We start from the raw sequence: 23,675 nt of genomic DNA, 5'->3' as shown, positions 1-23,675 counted from the left end.
GCAATATAAACTTAATGGGAAGTTTAACATTCAGTCTGAAATAGGGGTGTCCGGGGGGCTTCTCCCTCGGAAAATTTTCGAAATTGCAGTCTTAAAAACTCAGTTTTGGAGAATATTTGGTGATGTTAGGGGAACGTACGTTCAGGGTTTCTCCTGCTGCCATTTTTCGGAAGTGGAAATCCAAAAACAGAATTTTAAATTATCGTCGAGTATATGGTATGAAGAGCAGTTCCGGGGGCTCTCCTTTGAAATTAAAAAAATATATATATTAGCTCTGAAAACGCAGTTATAGAAGATCTTTCGTGATTTTAAGTGAGATAGATTAGGCCATCCACCAGAAAAATTTTCAAATTGAAGACTTGAAAGCTTTTTTTGGTCAAGACTAGGACACCGGCAGTTACACGAAAGTCAAGTTCCAAAAACGAAATTTTTGCTGACCTTCAGTGATGTAGGAAAAGGAGTTTTCAGAAGGCTCACCCCGGAAAATTTTTGAAATTGAAGCACTAAAAACGAGATTTAAAATGTTCTTCATTAATGATGCCGAGCGAGAGGAGAGGACGGGGCACTTTCCCAGAAAAAATTTGATACTGTTAATTTAAAAACAGTTTTAGACTATCTTTGGGAATGTTAAAAAAAAAAAAAAAAAATGGGAAAGGTTCGAGTACTTTCCTCCAGCAAATTTTCGAAACAGGAATTCCATGTTATAGCGGGAGTGGATTCGGCTGTTCTCTTATGAAGTTATTCAAAACTAAAGCCCGAAAGGTTACATTTTACACGATCTTCGATAATATTAGGAGGAGGGGGGAGGGGGAGGTTCTGAGGACCACTGGAGTTCTTCCGGCATTGGTTTTTATCAACTTATTTTCTTTTTAACCTGAGGGGCCCGAAACCGTGAGTTTGTACAGCGTTCAGAATACTTTATGTTTCACCAAAAAATGTTTGAAACTCACATTTCGGCGGCCTTTGGCCTTTGATTTGATAATCTTAATAATGTAGAGTCTTTCATGTTCCTCAATGGTATCTTAAGATTGCATTTTTTTAAATAATTTTACGGAAAAAAATTATTTTGTCACTTTTATTCCAATTGTTATAAACATGGTCGCCGAGAGCAAAAGCAGATCCGGGAAGAAAATGACCAAAGGTCAATTTTTTCACAACCCTCCTTCTACACCTTTCACCATTAGGATATTTTACCGTCTTCACGAGTTCACTTCCGAGCCGGGCCCTTCTTCTCCAACTAAGCTGATATGACCTCACGTCGGCCCTTGCTGTAAGTTGCATTTTATAGGAATTGTGAATTGTCATTTATAAATAAAAGCGTCAAAGAGACCAAAAGTAGTTTAACTTTTTACGACCGCTAAGGTTTCCCTGTTTTTTTTTTTTTAAAATTTATTCATTTATTTTTTATTACACCATTAAAAATATATTGACAGCCCCATGACCCGACTGTCTAAAAGTGAGGCCCTAGGCCCATATTAATTTGGAGGCCCCCTGAAGACTATGTAGTGTTTCATTTACATTTTTAGGGCACGAATGCTCTTTTGGAGGCATCTTTGTCTAATCACACAACTATGTATAAATCACTAATGTGCATTTACGAATCCCCTTTGGGCCCTCTAATAATCGTGACCAAGTAAATTATCGTTACTGGCAGAATGATTAAAAATTCCCCGTCAAAAAAGTTTTTTTCCAATTAATAAGTCATATGTTTTTTTTTAATTTAAAGACATGTATTTTTCATATCGTTGCAATGCTTTGCATAATTCTTTACAAAATGGAGGGGGCCCCTAGGAACACAGGGCCTAGGCCTAGTCAGCCTGTGTGGTAATCAGGCCCTGGGCAGCCCTATTTCAGAAATTCCCCCTCCCCCCTCTTGGTGACGGCCCCGCCTCCCTCCACCCGCAAGCTTTAGCCCATGCGTAAAGAGGAGCTGAGGCTGTGTTTTTTGAATTTTCGTTATTCTAAACACATGCGCGCAAAATTTACATTTTGCTGTTTGTAGACAGGCCCGAAAGACTTTGCTGTTAGTTGATCGGCCCGAAGCATGACCGGCCCACCGGGAAAATGCCCGGTTGCCCGCCTGCTGTATCCGACACTGGATGTGACTGAACGCCGTTTGCAGACTCTGTCCCGGGCCGTGGTAGCCCGATCGGTAGAGTGTCGGATTCGGGGCCGGAGGGTCCTGGGTTCGAACCTCGATGGTCGAAGACCCACCGTCGTCATTAAAGGAGACTGGGCGACGTTAAATATGCTCGTGGTCTCAATGTCCTCCAAGTGAAACGATGCCTCTGGGGGTGCTAGTACTAGGTAGCTATTAGCTCCTGGACTAGTTCTAAATTCTCATTAACTGTTCGATCCGGTGATGGTGCTACCATCTATGGGTATATAAAATAATGGAGGCAAGGCACTTAGTATGCAGTCCTCGACATAAATATGGTTGTAGTCAGTTGTGACCTTGAATAGGAATAGGAATAGGACTCTGTCCCTGCCTCGTTCAGAAGACGAACTGTGGCAAATGGTTGAAAGGGAATGGAGAGCCATCCTTCTGGACACCATCCGCACTCTTATTGACTCTATGCCTAGACGTGTTTCTTCGTGAATCGCTGTCCGCGGTGGTCCCTACATCCTACTGAGTCGACGCCGTTCTCGCTCTGTATTCTGCCTATAAGTTTGAAATTAAGATCATTTATTATTCCTCTCTGTCTTTTTTCCAAATTTCATCACTTTCTGACCACTCCTTCTTGGTGTTGCATCTTCAATGTCGAGCAGTGTATGTAAAATAAATAAAAGGAACTGAGGGAAAAAAATCAATCTGAAATATATCCATGCAATTGACTATTAAAATTAAGATTTTCTCTCTTCATATTGCATGAATGTTAATGTTTAGAAATATGTAATAATCTGCGGTGCGTTATAAAAAGGGACTTTGGTTTGAATACTGTTTTAAAATTTTAGGTTCATCGGTAGAGATGACGACCCCCCGGGGCGAGTATTTTCCAGCGCGGGAGGCGCCGAACAACTTAGTTTCTGGGTGGGGGGGGGGAGAAAGGAAATTGGTTTCACACTTCAGTACATAGTAGCTTAAAATCCAGAAAGTTTGTCCACAAAGGATGTCACACTTCACCTTACACTCTTCCCTCGTCACATCTCACGCAATGTTAGATGAGCATATTTCTATAACAAACGCTTCGATTTCGACAAAAATATGTGATGTCACACTTTTTGTAACCCCTCATTCCCCTTTGAGACAAACTGTCACAAGTTCATGAAACCCGAACCCTCCCTCCCCCTCTCAAGCGTGGTATCATTTGTGAACGGCTCCTTTGGTCTGCTATAAGTCACCGAAATCGCGCTAACAATTGTTATAAGGGAAGAGCAGGGCTCCCCTCATATAAATAATAAATCATCCATCGAATTATCCTCATATAAATAATAGCTGATGATCGAATAACACACATGTTTCAACAATGAAACTCGCGCGACAGCATGATAATTTAATAATGTGTTTTGGTAATGTTAAACATGCAGGGAAAGGCTTTATTGTGACAAGGTTGAACTCGATTCAGCAATTTAAGTTTTACTAATAAAACAGTCATTTCAGGGGAATGAAGAGAAACGAAAAGACGGTAAACTATGAGCGCTATCTACTGCAGTTTAGGGTTAATCCACTGGAGTTAGGGACATAGTTGAAATAGGGACTATTTCAACTATATCACCAAACAGGCAATTGCTTCGTTAAAATGTAGAAGAGAAGCAATTTTCACCCGTCATACCTTGACGGGCGACTTTCTAGTTTATCAAGTGATGTGACATGCAGTAAGCCAAATCCTGTATTACTATGCCATCTGATGAACAAAACCCCCACAACCCACTAACAAGAAACTGGGCATTGATGTTCAACTTAAAACTCAATTTACCCAAAAAATACTGCTTGGTGGGTTGGCCCATTTTTGTATAACAACGTCCAAATAATTGAGATATAAAAAGTATTTAGACATTGAAACGGTCGATTTCAGAAGAAAGAAAATGCTTAGCTTAAATCCATATTTTATGATAAAAATTAGTTTTTATTGTATTATCTATTAGTCCAAGATCCCACAAGGCTTGACGTACAGTCCTCAAGTTTCCAAAAATTCTTACCATAAATGAAGACTAAAAGCTGTCAATAAAACGCGAAAGTACGAATTTCTACCTCTTTCACGCGAACTAATCAGGGTTGCCTAGGGTTGAAAGGTGCCTAAAAATAAGTAATTTACCCTCATCGAATTTCCGAAAATTGTTGTCATAAATGAAGAGTAAATAGATAATTTACCCCTCATCGAGTTTCCGGTCACAAATGAAGAGTAAAAGCTGTAAATTAAACGCTAAAGTAATGTTGTCTCCGGTCCCTAAGCATTGTTACCCATAAAAAGTGCCCAAAAATGAATAATTTACTTTCATCGAGTTTTCAAAAATTGTTATCATAGGTTAAGAGTAAAAGTTGTAAACGAAAAGCTTAAGTAAGGTTGCCTACTATTGCGTGTGAACAAAACAGGGTTACCAGGAGCTAAAAGGTGCCCAAAAATGAGTAAGCTACCCAGGGGTGCTGGGGGGCGGGGTCATGGCGCATTCTGCGCTATATAAATTTTAACGGGTGTGTGGGTATTTTTCTCATTTGGGGCGGGGCGGGGCTCTTGCTTTTGGGGAGGTCTCCGCAGCATTGAGGGGGAGGAGTGCACCTTGCTCTTAGGGGGTGGGCACCCCTGAGTTACCCGCATCGAGTTTCCAAAAATTATTGCCATAAATAAAGAGTAAAAGCTGTAAAGAAAACGTTCAAGTAAGGTTGCCTAGTTTTTTTTATATAACTTATGTGGAAACTGCTCGATGAGGATAAATCACTCCTTTTTTGGGCACCTTTTAGCCCCTGACGACCGTAATCAATTCACACGCAACAGGTAGGCAACGGTACTGAACCGTACAACTTTTACACTTTAGTTATGATAAAATTTTTTGGGAACTCAATAAGGAGAAATTACTTATTTTTGGGCACTTTTCAGCCTCTGGCAACCATGCTTAGGGACCGGGAAAAGGTGAGCAACCTTACTTCAGCGTTTTATTTTTACAGCTTTTACTCTTCATTTATGACCACAGTTTTTGGAAACTTGATGATGGTAAATTACTCATTTTGTGGCACCTTTAGCCCCTGGCAACCCTGATTAGTTCACACGAAACAGGTAGACAACCTTACTGAAGCATTTCGTTTACAGCTTTTACTCTTTAATTATGATTAATTTTTTTGGAAACTCAATAAGGGGAAATTACTTATTTTTGAGCACTTTTCAACCTCTGGTAACCATGCTTAGGAACCGGAAAAAGGTAGACAACCTTACTTTAACGTTTTATTTCCATCTTTTACTCTTCATTTAAGGTAATAATTTTCAGAAACTCGGTAAGGGTAAATTACTCATTTTTAGGCACCTTTCAACCCCGATTAGTTTACACGAAAGAGGTGGAAATTCTTACTTTCGCGTTTTATTTACAACTTTTACTCTTCATCTATGGAAGTGTATGTCAAGACTAGTGGGATCTTGCTCTATATCAAGAACTACGATAAAACTGATTGTGCATTTTTATTAGCACTTTGAAAATGAGACGGATTTTATGGAGATAATATTTTCAAATTAAAAAGTTTTCTAGAGTGCAGTAGACTTTCGTTTTGTGTGTGTGTGTGTGGGGGGGGGTTAAGTTCCACGGAAATGCCGTGTAAATTGAGACCTAATAGTAGTATTAAAATAGGGGTTAGGTTCCGTAGATAAAAAATGCTTCATTACAGTGATCACTAATTGTATAATAAGTTTAATATGTACTTATATCTATTTCTATGCACAACATGCATAAAGAAAACATAAACCAATTTCGTGTTCTGTTTATAAAGAAGAGCTGGCTATGATAGTCTTTGGCAGTCATTAAGAATTTTTCTTTGTAGTTCTTTGCAGCGCATTAACGCATCCATGATCACTTGCGCCATTTCCATGATAGAATCTTCCCTCACTAACAAATCAGAAAAATCATTTCTATTGTCTAGGAATGGCTCAAAATTTTCGATGTGAACACTTTTGGTTGTGTGTCACCAAAGTCGGTATCCTCGTTGGTTTTAGTCTCCTATGTCACTCCTAAAAGCTCTTCTTCCAGTGAGTTCTGAACTGTGTAAGTTTAATAACTTTACTTCTGGAAAGAGCTCTAGAACCAATCGCATAAAATGTCTCCAGCGGCCCAAGCTCGATTATTAACACGCCAAAATGCTGTTTATTACGTGCAATATGCAATCTTTAGGAGTTTGGATTTTGAAAGAGGGGAAAATTTTATCTGATTGTATTGGTCGCATCTGCGTAAAACGGAAACTCATCCACGTAAAATAAAATAAATGTGTCAAATCTTAAACCGCGTATAATTGAAACCGCGTAAAATAAACCTGCGTAAAACGAGGGTCTATTGTATTTACATAGTTTTGAAATTTTATGCCTTTAAAAACAATAGTACTAAATAGTTAGCACAATTTTATGATTCATACTTCCGAATTACTATTTTAGTAAAGTAACAAGAAGTTTCCGTCCAGAATCAAATGAGCCTACTTTCCCATTACCAATATCAAATTTCTAGCATCTGATCAATATCCTCAAAATTAGCTAAAATCGCAAATTATTTCAAACGTAACTGTTTAACATTTTAACCTGATTTCTGGAAATAAAATATGCCTCGCTCGTCTGAAGACATAGATGCGTAAAAAAAAAATAAATAAATAAACGAACAAATAGAGTGCTAATTCCCCTTCAAATAAAATATTGCTATGAAACTGTGGAAAACTGAAAAAATTGGGGAGCGCCATTTTCAAAAAGTGGGATGTCATGTCATATTTGGATTCAGGGGTCATTTTGCGCAAGAATTATGTCAGAAGTACTATTTTGAAGTTTTTTTTTTGCCGCACAGTGTAGTTTATTCCGCGTGTTTCCTAAATCTCAAAACTCTACGTATGTTTCTTTCATCAATCAGCTTGCTATGTTATTGAATAGTAGTTTGTAATTGCTAGATCCTTTCTAATGGCCCCTAATGCTGTCCGTGGTGCATACATTGGCTTTTTATTTAATTGTTAATGTTTGTATGTCTTTTTTTTTTTTTTCAGAAAATTGTCTACTTTTATCCTTTTATGCGGCGTTTTAACTTTTTACGCTCTTTTAATTTTTTTAAATATTTCATGGTTTTTATGCAGTCAATGCTGTAGCTGAAAAAAAAAAGTTTGAGGAGCTTTCCTTGGGGCTTGAGGGACTCACCAAACGAAAGCGTGGTTTGAAACCAATTTGCATTACATTTAAATTATTTTTACAATAAGAACCAAATTTTACGGGGAAGTGCTCCCCCTCCCTAACTACAGCACTGACTCCAGCTTTTTATGACATTGTTCCTTTTTATACGTTTTTAGGAAATTAAAAATTGTTCATTTGTTTTAGTAAAACTTTAACGCTCCCTGTAACTGGTTGGGTGTCATCATACTCTCTGTAATAAATAATATTACAAGTAAAAAGAAATAAATGAAATAAACGTAACATAAATAAATAAATAAAATTGATTTATCAAGGAACAAAAGAAACAAAACTAAATTAGATCTTGCACTCTTATCTTGTTTCAAAATCTAGCAAACATCTATTACATTTATTTGTACGTATTAATCAAGAGAGGCAGCTAGTAGTTCTTCCAGGGTGATAAAGGTAACGAAGTTCAATTCTCTCACGCCCCAAGAAGCTTTTTCACGCTGTAGCCAGGAACAGAGTAGACGAACAGAGCAATAAGTAGAGCGCAAGCGATAATAAACAGCACACGCAAAATTTTCCATTTGTAGTTTCTCCAGAAAGCGTATCGGAAGGTTTTCAGTGGGTGCAGAAAATTGTGGAACGACGTAATAGGTCTCCTGGAGGAAAAGAAAGAAAATAATAATAGTACATTTTTCTCCAGATGCTCTGCACTACCAATAGGCCCATGATGCCCAGCCTAGGAGCCCCTGTCTTCAGAGCACGAAAAATTATAAGCAGTATAGAAAATAATATAAAAATATAATTTTAATTTGTTCATTACGTTTTTTAAAATGTTTAGCAATGTGACTTTAATATCCAAACAGCCATTTTTACTACATTGTATTTCGTTTAGGTAATGTATATCCTCAGCCTACCCCGGTTTGTAGCATATGCAATGATTTAACAGGTGTGCGGTTGTAGTTTTACAACACTTTCTTTCATTTTAACTATTTAAAGAGGACCCCACACAGATGTGTCTGTAGGCGGCTGATGCACGAAAAGGGGGGGGGGGAAGCTCAGAAGAAAAGTGAGAGGGGAGGGGTGAAGGAGTTTAGGTGGACGGTGTGTACTTAAAGTTGAATTTATTTGGAAAACTGGGTTATATTATTGGATTTTTACGTCAATATTGACTGAAAGGTATTTTCGAAAATCGCGACTCCAAATTGCCACAAAAGACTTCCTCCTTACAATTCAATTTTAAATTTTGTAAAAATGATAACGTGAAAATTTTTTAAAACACACACTTAAGTTAACTTTTCTTTGTTTAAACAAGTTAATTCATCAATACTGGCATTTTTTAATCAATCGATAATTTTGAACGAAGAAAAGTGGGAGGGGGGGGGGCAAAGCCCCTTTGCTTTTGAAAATGAGGGGGCAGTCGCCTCTCTGTACGAGCCACCTGCGGACGTGTCTAACCTACTGTTTTAAAATTTCAAAAGCTGGTCCCGGCAGTTAGATATGATTTGAACACATATTTTTACAGCGAGTGTAAACATGCATTTTAAGAAATAATTTTGCCCTATATCTAGAAATTCAAAAAAACCTTTGTGCAAATGTTAGATGAAAAATATGCGATGTGGACAGAAAAAAAAGCAAAATACTCACACACACACACACCTTTTATGAAATGCAGCACATGTGCAACATTTGCGAAGATAAACACATGGTCATAAATCCACAGCAAAAGATCATCTTAATTACAAATGCAACAGCCAAAAAAAAAAAAAAAAAAAAAAAAAAATTAGTCCTAGTGTTAGCTCAGGAATTAATAAATAGAGTGAGCTGAGGCAAAGATTCCAGGACAAATGGTTGATACCTTTGCATGAAAGTAGTGAAAAGAAATTCTCTGATTTCTACCAATAGTACAACTTTACTTTAAAATCTATCATGTTACTTGGGATCCATGTTTAAAGAATAAAAGGCTTCACTCTCTCTACCTTTTCTCTTCTCAATGGTTCCAGTAGATTGCAAAGTCATTGCTGGTAGCTATTTTATGACCTCCCGCTACAACGCGACCTAATTTGGCGAAAGAGATATTACCCGAATTTTTCACAAGTAAAGAATCTCAGAGTTAAAGCGAACTCCTCTCTCGCAATATGAAATTTTTCGGAAAAGAATTATTGATTTCGTGATTGGTTATCGAAAAATATTCACAAGAATTTTTAAAAGTTCTCTGCTTGATGCTACTTCGAACATTTTTGTCAAGTTGGTACGTCGTCGATTGAAAGGTAATAAATAATGCAAGGCACTGATTGAATTTTCCACCGCCAATCAGCCTATAGCATTTGAAAGTACCATAAACCGCCATAATATATTTTATGCTTTTGTTACACTAATGTTACATCAGTGTTTAGTCATATAGACAAAAGGAAGGCGGGGAAAATTCTTCATTCTAGTAAATAAAAAACTTTTTCATATTAGATCTTATGTTGGAATAAAAATGACAATGAATTACTGAATTTGATGGAAGGAGATAAAAAAAGATTATTTTGAACGAAAAACTAGCAGATCACGAGAAAATCGAGGCCAGCAGAAAAACAAGCAAGGTCAGTTTTCCTCGTGTTATTTGTCGTCGATGACAAGCAAGAAAGGAGCTTTTGGACCGTAGAACGCTTTTAGTGGAACGTAAACGAGACAAATTTGGATGGAGTTCTTGGTCATGGAAGAATTATTTTACAAGCGTTAGGTCGAGAAACGGATTCTTTGATGGTAGAATATTCGAACCAAAGAAGAAAAAAAATGTTCCGCTTCGTGGAGAGATGAAATATTCATTGATTGAGTGTGTGCACGAGGCGATGTTTGGTTTTCAAATCGAGATAATACGTTTAAGTACTTGATGGAACATAATAGACGGATGTTCCTTATTCAAGGAGATTGAAAAATTAAATTTATTATTCTTTGTTCTGCATGCGGCCTTCGCTTTAAGAAGTATATTGCTAAAGATGATATTGTTTTACTGTTTATGCAAAATGAAACTTGTTTAACAGTTTACTGTCACAGCTAATGGTGACAAGTACCTATAATTTCATTCATAGCAAACTGAAATGTTTCTTCAAAAGATTAAAGAGTTTTTTTTATTTTTTTTTATTTTTAATGTAACGTGATATTTCGATATTCAAAACAAAGCACAATAAGAGTTCCATGCTCCAAACCGAGAGTCAGTAACATTGAGGCTCATGCGCACTGAAGGTAAGGATCGTTGTTTCTCACCAGAACGACACGAGCTCGATATCCCATTGTTAAAAATTAAAAAAAAAAAAAAAAAAAACAGTTAATATTATTGTAAAATGGAGTTTTTACAGTACAGAAAAAATTACAGTAAATTTCATCGGTAAAAGTAAGCGATTGCAGCGTCAGTCAATACACCACGTGACTTGTGAGGTGAAGCAGATAATTCTTCATTGACTCTTTCTCATCGAGCTCCAGTTGACATAGGGGTTAGAGAACCGGTCTGCAAAAACAATGACCTTAGGTTCGAACCCTGCTGATCATCATCATGATCTGTTTTACTCTGCGTAGCTCGCCAAAGCGCCCTGGTAATTTTTTTTACAATAAAATTTCCTAAAAATTTTTTTCGTAAAATATTAGGAAATTAACAGTGCATGGACAATGAGAATAAACCCATAACCAAAAGGAATCAATCTTCAAAGGAAAGCTAAATGCACGAAAAAAAAAATAATAAAAAAGATGTTTTTAGTTTTTAGTCATTTTTCTGCCTTGAATCTTCAAACTGATGCCTGGATAAAACCGTTTAAAAAAGAAATTTGTGTAATGCCAGATTTCAAAAACTAGTTTGATGGCAGATTCACAGAAGAGAAGAAATATTGCTATGCCAGGTCAGTTTGTTTCCTTTTGCCAGAACACTTTAAACTCCGGAGAATAATTTTATTCAATGAAGAATATAGAATAAAATAGGAAAGAATTTAGAAAAATAAGAAAATCAAGTAAAATGAAGTAAAAACAAAAGCACAATACTAAACTGAATTGAAAAATCTTTTATCTTGAATGAAGAACATCGCACATCCAAAATATTTGGATGTGCGATGTACATTTACTTGTTTATCCAATAAGTTGAAATCAAAATCAATTTATTGTGCAACAACCCGTCTTTTGGTAACCCCTCTGTTACCTTGAAACCTTTAGTCGAATTTTGGATGGAGTAACGTTAGCTTCGTGTTTCTTTAATTCATGGCTAATGATCGTCGTTCAAGTAGTATTTTTATGTTAATTTTGATAACGTAGAAGGAAACAACAAAAAGTATTAGAAATCTTTTGTGAAAACATTATTGATCAAGTAGTTCTGCTTTAATCTCGTGGTGCTAGCAGGGTCTAATAAACGCACGGTCCCTATTTCACGGACACCATAGTTTTAGGACAAAAAATAGCGTTCAGTTCTTTCTTTCTCTACTCAATCCCCCTTTTCTCTCACGAACAAATCTCACTGTTGTTAAAATGTCGTTAGTGCACTGTTAAAAATTCAGGAAGATTTTCTGGTAATTGTTACTGTAAAATGGCGGACTGAACGCATCGCTGATTTTTACGGTAATTTATACCGAAAAATAAGCGATCCCAGCTCCAATTGGTTGCTGTGGCCTACCGAGGAAACCTTAAAATTTGACAGTAACATTTGATTTTTACGGTAATAGTTACTGACAACATGGATGCCAATAACAATTACCGTAAATTTTCTGGAAATTTTTTAACAGTGTGCATGTTTTAGTATGATTAGTGTACATTATGTGGAACGTTCAAAGATGAAGTGTATCATCCAAAATTTATGTGAATTAAAAAAAAAAACCCTTTGCGAATTAATTATTGTCAATTGTATTTTCAGAGTTCTAGTGAACCAAGTCCTTAAAGAATTGAGCTACCGCCTGAATTTGTTTTCTCTGAACAATCATATTTATATAATTTATCCCAAAAAATAATTATTTCAACTTATGAAGGTTTTTTGCTGTTTTCCAAAACAATAGCGTTGAGTTTACACCTTTTGCTCCCCCCCCCCCCTACCTACTTGGGAAAATTCGAAATGAAGGACCTGTTTCCTGTCGTCTAGTTGTTTAGTTTACTGTTTCTTTTTTTTTTTGTCAAATCAAAATTATTGCGCAAAGTACACCTCTACACTCATACTTTTTAACTGGTTAAAGTAATCTTCTCCTTCAAGGTTAAAATTACATGGAGCAGTGCAATCTACTAAAAGCACAGGGAAAAAAATATTTCTTTCTAAATGCCGGATCACTGAAATTGTGAGCTCATAAATTATTTAAATTAACCACACCCGGTTTTCCAAAACTGCAGTCATTAAATTATGAAAAAGGTAAGGCATTAACTTTTCGATATCGGTTTAATAATGTAGAAAAAAATGAGGTTATTAAAGAAGGAAAGAAATAGTAGATCAATGGTTAGGTCGTAACAGTTCAGTTGCGTAATGGTTGGTTAGTTCCTCAGTTGCTGAAGTGTTCGTTTATCATTTTCAGTATGGAGCAGCAATCCTAATTACAGAAGTATTATTAGATTTTAGCCCATGTTCCCTGAAAAAAAAAAAAAAAAAGCTTAAAAGAAGGCTCAATACAGCGGCTTCTTTTTCTCCCCATGCACCCCCCTTTTCATAAATAAATTATTTTGCTCCCCTTCAATTTTCGTAATAACCCAGATTTAAAATGCTATTCTGAAGTTTGCAGGCTTCAAAGCATAGGTAATTATTATTATTTTTTTTTTGTAAAATTAGTATTGATAATTGCATTTATCAAATCGTACAACATTCCCGAAAAATAGATGTCTAAAATATAAAAAAGTGAAACATTTATACAATGTCGATACAATTGGTGAGTTTGTCTTTGAGTGCAAATTTTCACAGTCTGGGAGTTCAAGCTCGAATGTTGCAGCGAGGACATATTGCTGAATCTTATTTTCTAGTACCAATTTTTCTTTTTTTCTACTCACTGATTTTTAGATCTACACTACTAACGGGCGCAAACGAGTGACCAGACCAGCTTTGCTCAAAACAAGGGATCCTAATCCCCTGGCGTCACTGCGTGTATTACCACAGCATCACATAGCATTGCTGGTACAGTAGCAGACGAAAACTCGATTCTCCTGCACCTGTTACGCATTTTTGAGGTTTATAAACTCTTCTTTCTATTTAAAAATGAGATCTTTTGAATGTTGAACTTAGAAATGTTGTAAAAGAATGACGAATGATTCATTTGGTACAAAATACTCTCTTTGTTATCATATTTTCCTAATTTTGAGAGATTTGGCTCCTTTACAGATATAGGGTGGTAATAATATACTTTTCTCAGCATTTTTCATGCAATCATGAGCCTGTTTTAACCTTACGCATGTTCACGATGTACATCAAGTCCAGTGATTATTAAATAAAACGCGTTTCTATAGCACTACTAACACTGACTTTCGGACCGAAATAATCTACCTTTTACGTGCATTTTTCACAAACGCTGTTATCGTTTTTGGTAATTGTTCAAACGTATGCAATTTTTATTGATTTTTTTACTGTTTTTACGATTATTTTTTGAAACCTATTTTGCGAATTGTCCGTTATATTCGCCTATCAGAGGATACCGTGCCACCCTATTCCGCGGAAAATCGAGAGTTTTCAGTAATTTATTTTAAATGTCAAATGGTCCAAAGCTAACAAAGTTACAGGACAACTTTAAACCAGGTTAATAAAGCAGTTTAAATTGTTTGTGTAGTTAATTTTTAATTTTGGATCACTATACAATATTTAAGGAATTTCTCTCCAGTTTCATTCAAATAGATGCGATAAATACTCCACTACTAAAGATAAAGAAATTGTGAGTCACAGTTACTCTAGTTACATATCAGGTGAATCTTTTCGGTACAACATAAATAATTTTGCATATGTTTCAGATTAAGCCAAGATTTACAGTGACAGCGGCTTGCGTCCTGAAGCTTAAAATTTTCTCAGATTGAAAAAGACCCTCCTTGTAACCCCGAAACATGCATATTTACTACATTACGATTCGAGAGAATCAATGTTGTACTGTCTGACTGTCTCACCAAAATACTCATCAAACCACGAATTAGCAAAGGATATCGTTGTAGCAGCACTTGAAGCTTGTTGCTCTTCCAAAAACCACATGCTCGAGCACAAATTTTAAGAAAATTAGAATCAAGAAAGTCGGGCTTCCCATTCCTTATTCGCCAAATGCGAACTCTCAACCAAATTAAACAAACAATTAAACATGAATGTAATTGGCCGAGCGAAAATACGTCGGAGTAACAACGTAAGTACACAAAAAGAGAATAGCGTTACGCAGATGAAAATAATGATGCCGGAATTGGAACTCGAAAAAAATCGCCTGAGGCAAAAAGAAGTGAAAAGAGAGCGTTTCTAAAAATCGCTTTCAAAACGGCACTAACTGTGAACCGGAATTGCAACATACTTTCTGAATTTCTCACGCCCTTTAGCAATGGCAAGTTCAACAAAATAAAAATAAAATAAGGCAACTTTTTGAATGACTGAATATTTAAACCTTCTTTACAAAACTGACGTCGAATATATGAGAATTTTTTTATAGCATAAATGTTTTTTAATAGCACATTTCGTAATTAACTTTAAGTAATCGCTTTTTGTTTTGTAGGATTTTACGTAAAGTTTAAATGTAATACAAATTCCACATTCCTCGAATATTTCAGCACAACTTGTATAAATTTTACATACATAGACGAGAATAGACTTTTTTTAAAAATAAAGTGTAAAGAATATTTTCTTAAAATTAATTTCTAACGGAAATAGTTATCAAGTAATAAACAAATATTAATTAAAAGCAGCTACTCGTTTTCATTTTATTATTTTTTTCCACTTTGCTCAGATTTGTTCGTAATTTTCCCGTTCATTGGAACATGCTACAATGTGCAAAATTTTAAATTTAAATGCAGTCAAGTGCCCATACTTGGGACAATTTTGAACTTTTACCATTAGTAAGCATGTTAATCATATATTTTCCATTTGAACAAAGTATTGTATTTTTAGGAACAGCCTTAGTATTTACCCTCAGGAGAAGGAATAGATGCGTAGTTTAAAAAATCCTTGAAAAAGAGAAAGAGAGAGAAAGAGAAATAGTGTTGTGAGTTATAGGGATCCTACTCCTTTAACTTGTGACGCTTAACAGTTTGATTTTTTTTTTTTATGCACGCAGTAATCGATAACGGTTTGGGACACCTGTTATCACCGTAAAGAAGTTTATTTTGCAGCTAAATGAAAAAAAAAAAAAAAAAAAATAGCATTTGAACTTTCACAGATTTCAAAGAATGTATACCTGCTCCTGAAAATACTGATTGTCTCACCAACCTGTTTAGCTCTTTTGAATGGAATGTGTCCACGTTTCCCTCTACACTTCCCATTGTTGAACACGTGTCACTTGACAGAACTTTTATTTTCGAGGTGGACCGTGCAAAGCCGGGCGACGCAGCTAGTTCCTTCATAATGCGTGAAATTAACAACTAATAAATTAGTCTTATCTTTACTTTGAGACTCATTTTCATTAGTAGAACCAACATTTGTAATACTTTGCAAAACTTCTTTCGTTCATCAAATATATTAAGATTTGTTTTTCCCAATGACAAATTTTCTGTCCTGTCCGAAGTTTAGGAAGTTAGGAAGTATAAAAGTATTTGGTGAGCCCAAATAAATGCTCCATGTATTCCTCATTTTACATTTTCATCTTATATATTTAAAAACTGAGCGTATGTATCAATGTATGTACCTATATATATATGTTTGTATCTATGTCCAAGTTACTTCTCCCGAACGCCAATGGACTGTCCATCGAACCAAGTATCGATAGATTCGTATTTTTCCCGTCTTTATGTTCGTTTATTTAAGACAATCCTCCGATAATAAATAGAGGATATATCAATTAAAAACTATTTTAACTAATTTTGCTACTTAGATTTCGGCATAAAACCCTTATTTTTCGAAGGCTTTCCAACATCCAAACTATTATTCAGTGCTTCATCTCAACTTTCCGCAACAATCTTATATAATTAAAGATGAGCGTTTGTACCTATGTATCTACTATGTACAGTGGCTCCCAAAAGTGTTTGTACACCTACGACTTTCAATGAAATTGGCCATTATCCATTGGTTAGAATTAATATTTCGGAATAGGTATTTTATTATAAGATCTATGATCTATTTTTAACAAAACTTCATGAAAATTTTTAATAAAACATTAAAACATAATTTTAAAAAAATCAAAAACAAAAAATTGCCGGAAATTTTATTTCACAAAAGTCTTCGTGCACTTTGAAAAAATGTCAAAAAATTGGTAAATAATCTAACTTTTTACAAAGTTATTATTTAATAGAATATCATGCAACATCAACAACAGATTTTAAATGTTTGGGAGTAGATTTCATTGTTTTTTCTTTCTTTTTTTGTGCAATTTCTGAGTAAGTGTTCAGCCGCACTTCGAGTCTTACTGTTTCTAGTTCTCTTTTCGTTTCAATGGTGTATTTTCGTAATCTAGCTACCAGATATCTCCAAATATGTTCCATTAAGTTTAAATTTGGCGATTGAGAAGATATTTCTAAGCTTAAGGACAATTTTTAAGGCAAACGTGTGCTTCTTATCGTTATCTTGATAAAAAACAAAGTTGTTTCCGATTACCAAATTTTGGGCTAATAGTTTAAAATTATTTTTAAAAATATTAAATGAACAGCATGATTTATTATTGCATCAAAAAATTCCAAATTTCCAGGTCCTGATGCTGTTATGCACCATCACACAAAAACACCTTCACCGTCCTGATTAACTGATCCAACTAAGTTCTTAAGATTAAATTCCTCATTTTTTTCTCTTGACAATTATACAACAATCTACCCAAAATATTAAATTTATTTTCATCTATAAGTAAGACGTTGTTCCAAAACGTTTTGAGCTTATTTATCATTGATTTTACGACGGCAAGCGTAAGCTTACTGTTTTTCGCAGGAATAAGAAATTTTTTGCGGGAAGAGGTCCCTTTAATCCAGCTAATCAGAGAACTTGGCGAACAATTTTACGTGAAAACTAAATGTAAAATGTTTCATTCAATTCTGCAGAAACTTTTTCAGCACTCAAATGTGTATTTTTCATAATTTTTTAAACTGTAAACCTCCGATCACGCTTTGTTAACTTTGCCAGTTGACCTTTTCTTACCTTGTTTTCGATCCGGTTCTTGTCTTTAAAGCATTTTATCAAGCACTTCACTATGGAATGGTATAAATTAACTAATTTAGAGACATTTCAAACCAATTTATGGCTATTGTGAGGGGAAAAAATCAAATTTCGAATCATGTTTGTTGTTTTCTACGCATACTTGCTATTTTAAAATAATAAGCAGAATATTAGGGAATAAATAAACAAAAAATTAAAGGGAAATGACTTTACAGTGTCATTACAATGCAAAAACAATAAAAAACCACATATGATAATTTAAATCATGAATTTATTTGAAAATATTTCAGTGTACGATGACTTTTGTGGCGCATTTTTTCTCTGTCTCTTCGTTTTTTGATAAATTTCAAAAATAAAATCTGGCAATATTTTGGAAAAAACTGCTGGGTTTTATTCAGAATGGCACAGGAATGATGTGAAAAAAAAAATTGAACTTCATATTCGAATTCAGTTTTGCGTTATTTTGGTTTTACTACAAAATTTCAAGGTGTACGAACACTTTTTGGAGCCACTGTATATGTATGTCCAAGATACTTCTCCCGAACGCCAGTGAACTGACCATCCAGGTATCGATTGATTCGTAATCTTCCCGTCTTCATGTTTGGCTATTCAACATAATCCTCCGATAATTATTAGCGGAGATATCAATTAAAAACTATTAATTATGACATTTAAATTTCGACACAAAATCCCTATTTTTCGAAGACTTTCCTACACTTAAATTATTATTTAGTGCTTCATCTCAACCCTCCGTAACAGTGCTTTTAATGAAATTTTTAGCGTTAAGAAAATCATTGAGAAGAAAGGTCTGTTGCCATTTTTTTCTGGAATATGAACAAATAACATTCTGTCTTTTGTTTTAAAGGCTTTTCCTATAATCGGGGGATTTAAAATGTTTGCTTTTTAGTTATTTTTCCGCAATCTGCCGCAAAATTTTACTGTTTTTTTCTCACTTTGTTCAAGCCTGATTGTTGAACACGCGTCACTTGACAAAACTTTTACTTTCGAGGGGGACCATGCAAAGCCGGGCGACGCAGCTAGTGCTTTTATTAAAATTCGTAGCGTGAAGAAATCATTGAGAAGAAAGATGTGATGCTATTTTTTTTCTGGAACATGAAGACATTAAATTCTGGTTTTTGTTTTGAGGTTTTTCCTGTAATCGAAAAATTTAAAATGTTTCCTTTTTAATTATTTTTCCTCAATCTGCCGCAAAATTTTACTGATTTTTTTTTCAAGCCTGATTGTTGAACACGTGTCGCTTGACAGAACTTTTATTTTCGAGGTGGACCGTGCAAAGCCGGGCGACGCAGCTAGTTCCTTCATAATACATGAAATTCACAACAAATAAATTAGTCTTATCTTTACTTTGAAACTCATTTTCATTAGTAGAACCAACACTGTTAAAACTGCAGGTTGCATTCGGCACCTTTCAGGGGAGAAACGCTTGTTCACCAGCGGCACTCAATACGGAGCCGAAATCGCACCTCTAAAAAGGGTGAAAAACAAGCACCTTTTAAAAAATAGACAGCCGGAGTGTAAAAAAGGAACCTTCGGAGAGAGAAATGGCACCCTTACTATAGATCCTCCTCCATCCTCCCCCGTATTGTATGCGTTTTTGAATACAGTTGTGGTTTTTTTTTTTTTTTTTTTTTTTTTTTTTTTAAGTTTTGTTTTGATTTATGATATTCTACGTTTTGGACATTTTTCACATTGAACTCGGTATTGGAAATGATTAAAACATGTAATTACAGCATTTGATCATATTTCAGAGTTTTCAACATAGTTAAGAAGTGCTCATTGCTTTAATTCATCTGATCGTGCTCTAACTCAGTGTTTCTCAACCTCTTTTGACCCACGGGCGCGGTAAAAACAAATGAAAAACTTTGCAGACCAGTGAAATCTTAATCGTTTTCTTAAAAATTCATAAAATAAGTAATATTAATAATAACTCTGGGGTCGTTAAAAAACATGTGAAAAAATTCAGGATTCTGATGAGTTTTTTTTTTTTTTTTTTTTTGTTTGTTTACAAAAAGTAATGTTAAAAATTAATACAACAATAAATATCTACCCCTTTACTTGGTATCAAAGAACTCGTCTTTAAATTATAACAAATATGTTATAATTTAAAGACGAGTACTTATTTACATAATGTGAGAAATTATACATTTACTAAAACATGACACATTTCGAAAATGAAGCATAGTTGTACTTATGAATTATTGACATGAAGAGCCAAAAATATTCAGGGATATTACAGTTACGGAAAAACACAAAATCGTTTCATAAACGTTAATCAAGAGTAACGAAATAAAATGCACATAAAGCTTTCCGACAGTTAAAAAACCAAAAGAAATTTCTAACGCTATCGAGACATTAACCGCTAACAGGAAATGGTTCTAACACTTGAATGAAAAAGCAAAAAAAAAAAAAAAAAAGCTAGACTGAGAGAGGTTTTTTTCTCTCGCTAGCTTTCTGTTATAATCTACAAAGCACAAGAATCATTTTTATTCAGGTTCTCACTTGTTGATTATTAATAATCTTATAGAAGGTGTTTTTTTTTTTTTTTTGGTGATTAATAAAAGCTGCCTATCGAGTACTCAAGAAAATAATGACAGATACGTTTAATAGCATTTTGAATGATGGAAGTTTCACGATAGTAACGGTAAACTGAAACTAAAAGACAGTAACGGTAACTGAAAAGCAATAAATGCACTTTTAAACACTTAACTATGTTTGAAAGCCCTAAAAGTTACAAAATGATCAAAAGCTGTACTTACTTGTAATTTCGGATAATTAATCCTAGAAAAGTTGTGTTTTAATCCAATAGTGTACTTCATTCAATGTGAAAGACACACAAACACTATCATCATTTGTCCGCCATATCGAGGTGGTTGAATGTATGTCTAAGGCAAAAGCGCATGCGCAATGAGTCTTTCTGCGATTGCATGCTGTTTCGGCTCCTCTGCTCTATTTTCTGGCCTGCATTGCACCTTCAGGCACTATGCTTTCACCTTAGAGGGAATATTTTCACTCGTCTGGAACCCCTGGTTATAACAGTGAACATTTGTAATACTTTGCAAAAACTTCTTTCGTTCATCAAATATATTCCGATTTTTTTCCAATGACAAATTTTCTGTCCTGTTCCGTTATGACAAACTGTCATAAATAAAAAAAGAATCCAAACTTTTTTTTCTCTACAATTAGACAAATTTTTTTCCACAATATTTCTCACAGACACTTTTTATGCTTCAGTATAATAAATTAGAACAGGGTTCCAAGTTTGGAGCGTATTGGCAATTCCTCAAATTTATGAAAAAAAATCAGTTAAACAGAATTAGTAAAGTGGAAATAAATTTGCACAAATAAGACACTAGTACATACGCGGAAGTATGATAAAAAATCAAACTAATGTTGTTCAGTAAGCGTATGCAACCGAAGTTATTTCTGCACTTAAAAATCACATTCTTTCGAAATTTTCAAAATAATTGAACTCCCTCATAAAGCTTATTCATCAAAGTTTAACTCACATAGCGCCAAAGATAACTGTTCACTTATTCTACACGCCATTTATTTCTTACTAACGAAATAAGGACAGGTGCACCAGCCCTCAAAACGAAATTCGGCAAAATGTCCGAAGTTTAGGTATTGTCCCAGATATGGGCCCTTGACTGAACTTACTCTGGCATTTCAAGAGCTTCTGGTCCTTTTCGTCCTTTTCCAACAGGGGCTTTGCTGGCTTCTGCAGATGGCAACAACTGAAGTTCCATTTCTACTTTTCCCTAAAAGGTTAAATTAATGTAATGAACTATCTCAATAAACATTGATAAATCTCATCAAACACAAAGGTAACTGAAAACCCCTAACTTGACATCTATGTAATCTTCGCATGAAAATTTTGGAAATTTCCAAAAAATATAGTTAGGTACTAGGTTTGAAAAAAGTTTGGTGACACTTAACGATTTATAGCCGAAAGTGGAGCCAACTAGGCGATATCTCACCAACTTTTCGCCAAGTCCATACATAAAATCCTACGTAAACTGTTAACTGCTCTAGGCAAGGGAAACAACTAACAAGTTATGTTTCAAAAGGTAATCATGGATGTAAATTAATGAGGTAAACTCCAAATTTAGCAAGGAAATGGAATATATTTAGAAAATTTGTAGCTAATGCTTACCGGAAAGCAGAGGCATTAAAAGCTAACGTAAACCTCTCAGATATTAAGTCAGATTTTCTTTGTTCCACAATTGCCCCAAAAAAAGAGTTTTTTCAAAAAACTCCCAGCAAAATTTCAGAAAAAACGGAAATGATGGCACGGGATACAAACGAAAGCGATATAGTAAATTGGTGATTAGTTGGCTACAAGTTTGATTTTCATCGCCAAACCTTTGCCAAATTCGGAGCCAAAAATAAGAAGCCAAACGCAATGTCAGTTTCACAATATTTCCAATACTAGGCGAGATTCCCGTATAAACTCAAAAAATGAGTTCCGTCAACAATCTTAATAAAACTGTTTTTTCTGCATCGGCTTTGTAGCAGTGCAGAAATCAAATGTACAGTAGGTGGACCGAAAAACTTTTTTTTTATTTCGATGATGGGTAGTGCAGAAAAAGTGCCATTAGTGAAGCAAAGTGCACACAAAAAATTTGAATTTTTTTGTGTAATTTCTTGATCTGTCGCAATTGGGTTGAAGTTTCGAAAAAATGCTGTTTTTTCACGTTTGTAGCGAAAATTAGTAAAAATAGTACGTTTCTATTTTGTGGTTTTGTTCTTTCCTTTGCCACAAATGAGTTTGGCAATTTTCAGTTTTTTTTTTTTAACGTTTTCAATAAATTTTCTCAAATGGTAAAAATTTTATTTTTGCTATATTTCTCTGCCATAATTACGCAGTTTTGTCACATGTGATGCATTTTTAGATGCGTGGTGTGTCATAAGTTAACTACTTATTGCGGATAAAATTTTAAATTTGAAATGTGCTAATTGAAAACTTTGTGCAACTGCGTTTAAAATTAAGGTTAAACAGCACAGAACTCAACAAAGAACTAAAAATGGTATGGATGTACGGAAAATTTCTGCTTGTACTTTCAACAGAGAGTTTTTATCTACACTGTGTTAGGTAATAAAAGCTTTTTTCGTGTTGAATTTCTGAATTTTAGCACTTTTACTTCTATTACAGTATTGCAACAATGAAAGCATCTTTTCCTTCGTTTCCATCTGCAAATTCCGGGCTATTTTACTAGTATTTCTATTTATTACACGCAGTTGGCATAGGAATTCAGATTTTAAAATTGTTCTGAATATTAAGTGCATTTCAGTTTCTTGTGGCGAAAGACATTTCGTGATTCGAGGTTGGCTGATAATGATTGATAACCAAACCGAGCAAATCGTCGTATTCAGTTGACCTGAATTTTAATTTTGGAGCCTTAAACCTTAAAGACTCAAATTTCTTGTACTTTGTTTCTTGTTTTAATTGCTATCTATTAATTCGATTCATATTCATCTCAATGTTTTGATACCTTGGTTTTCGTCAGTTTCCATTGCTATGATAGCATTGTTGTGAATTCTTAGGTTGGCCATGTAATTTCCTTTTTTAGCCTACTTTCCCAGTAAAAGTCAGAAAAAGAAGAAAAAAGCATGAAAGAAGGCTTAATGCATCTTAAAAATATCGTGAAAAACAAAAAAAAGTCAAAAATAAATAAAATAATTAAATAAATATTGAAAAATTAAAAATTGGAAAATAGGGTATTGAGATGGGGAAAAATGTCTGTCGGTCTGTCTGTCGGTCTGTCTGTCTGTCGGTCTGTCTGTCTGTCCCCCCCTAATAACTTTTGAATGAATAGTCCGATTCGAACAAACTTTTTTTTGTTCGAAAGATCTCGGCGAGGACACCTCATTCCCATATTTCACTTTTTGATTTGAACTATTTTTTGTTCAATTTTGAACAGTTCAGAAAAACTTAACATTAGCGCCTACGGGGAAATTCAAAGCAATTCCGAACGGTGAGGCGAATTTGCTTCAAACAAACTTTGTAGGAAAAAGCTTTTGATAAAAAACTTGTATATAAGATATCTTTTTGATTTGAACAATTTTCCGTTCAATTTTGAACAGTTCAAATCCCTTAACATTAGCGCCTACAGGGAAACTGAAAG

At 34.7% G+C, this 23,675-nt stretch overlaps 1 protein-coding gene across 1 annotated transcript in view; it reads right to left on the bottom strand.

Moving 5' to 3' along the window:
* Window positions 1-7,676: 7,676 nt before the first annotated feature.
* LOC129220938 (otoferlin-like) overlaps window positions 7,677-23,675 on the bottom strand; it is a 79,057-nt gene continuing 63,058 nt past the window's right edge. Inside the window, exons 12-13 of the mRNA XM_054855409.1 lie at window positions 21,208-21,308; window positions 7,677-7,942 (exon numbers count right to left, since the gene is read on the bottom strand). Of these exons, the coding sequence (XP_054711384.1) occupies window positions 7,762-7,942; window positions 21,208-21,308 (282 nt within the window). The 3' untranslated portion in view covers window positions 7,677-7,761. The remainder of the gene's footprint in view (window positions 7,943-21,207; window positions 21,309-23,675) is intronic.

The sequence above is a fragment of the Uloborus diversus genome, chromosome 1 (genome assembly GCF_026930045.1).
Source record: "Uloborus diversus isolate 005 chromosome 1, Udiv.v.3.1, whole genome shotgun sequence".
NCBI lineage: Eukaryota > Metazoa > Arthropoda > Arachnida > Araneae > Uloboridae > Uloborus > Uloborus diversus.
Note: the sequence above shows the minus strand (reverse complement) of the source record. Positions and strands in the feature narration are given on the sequence as shown.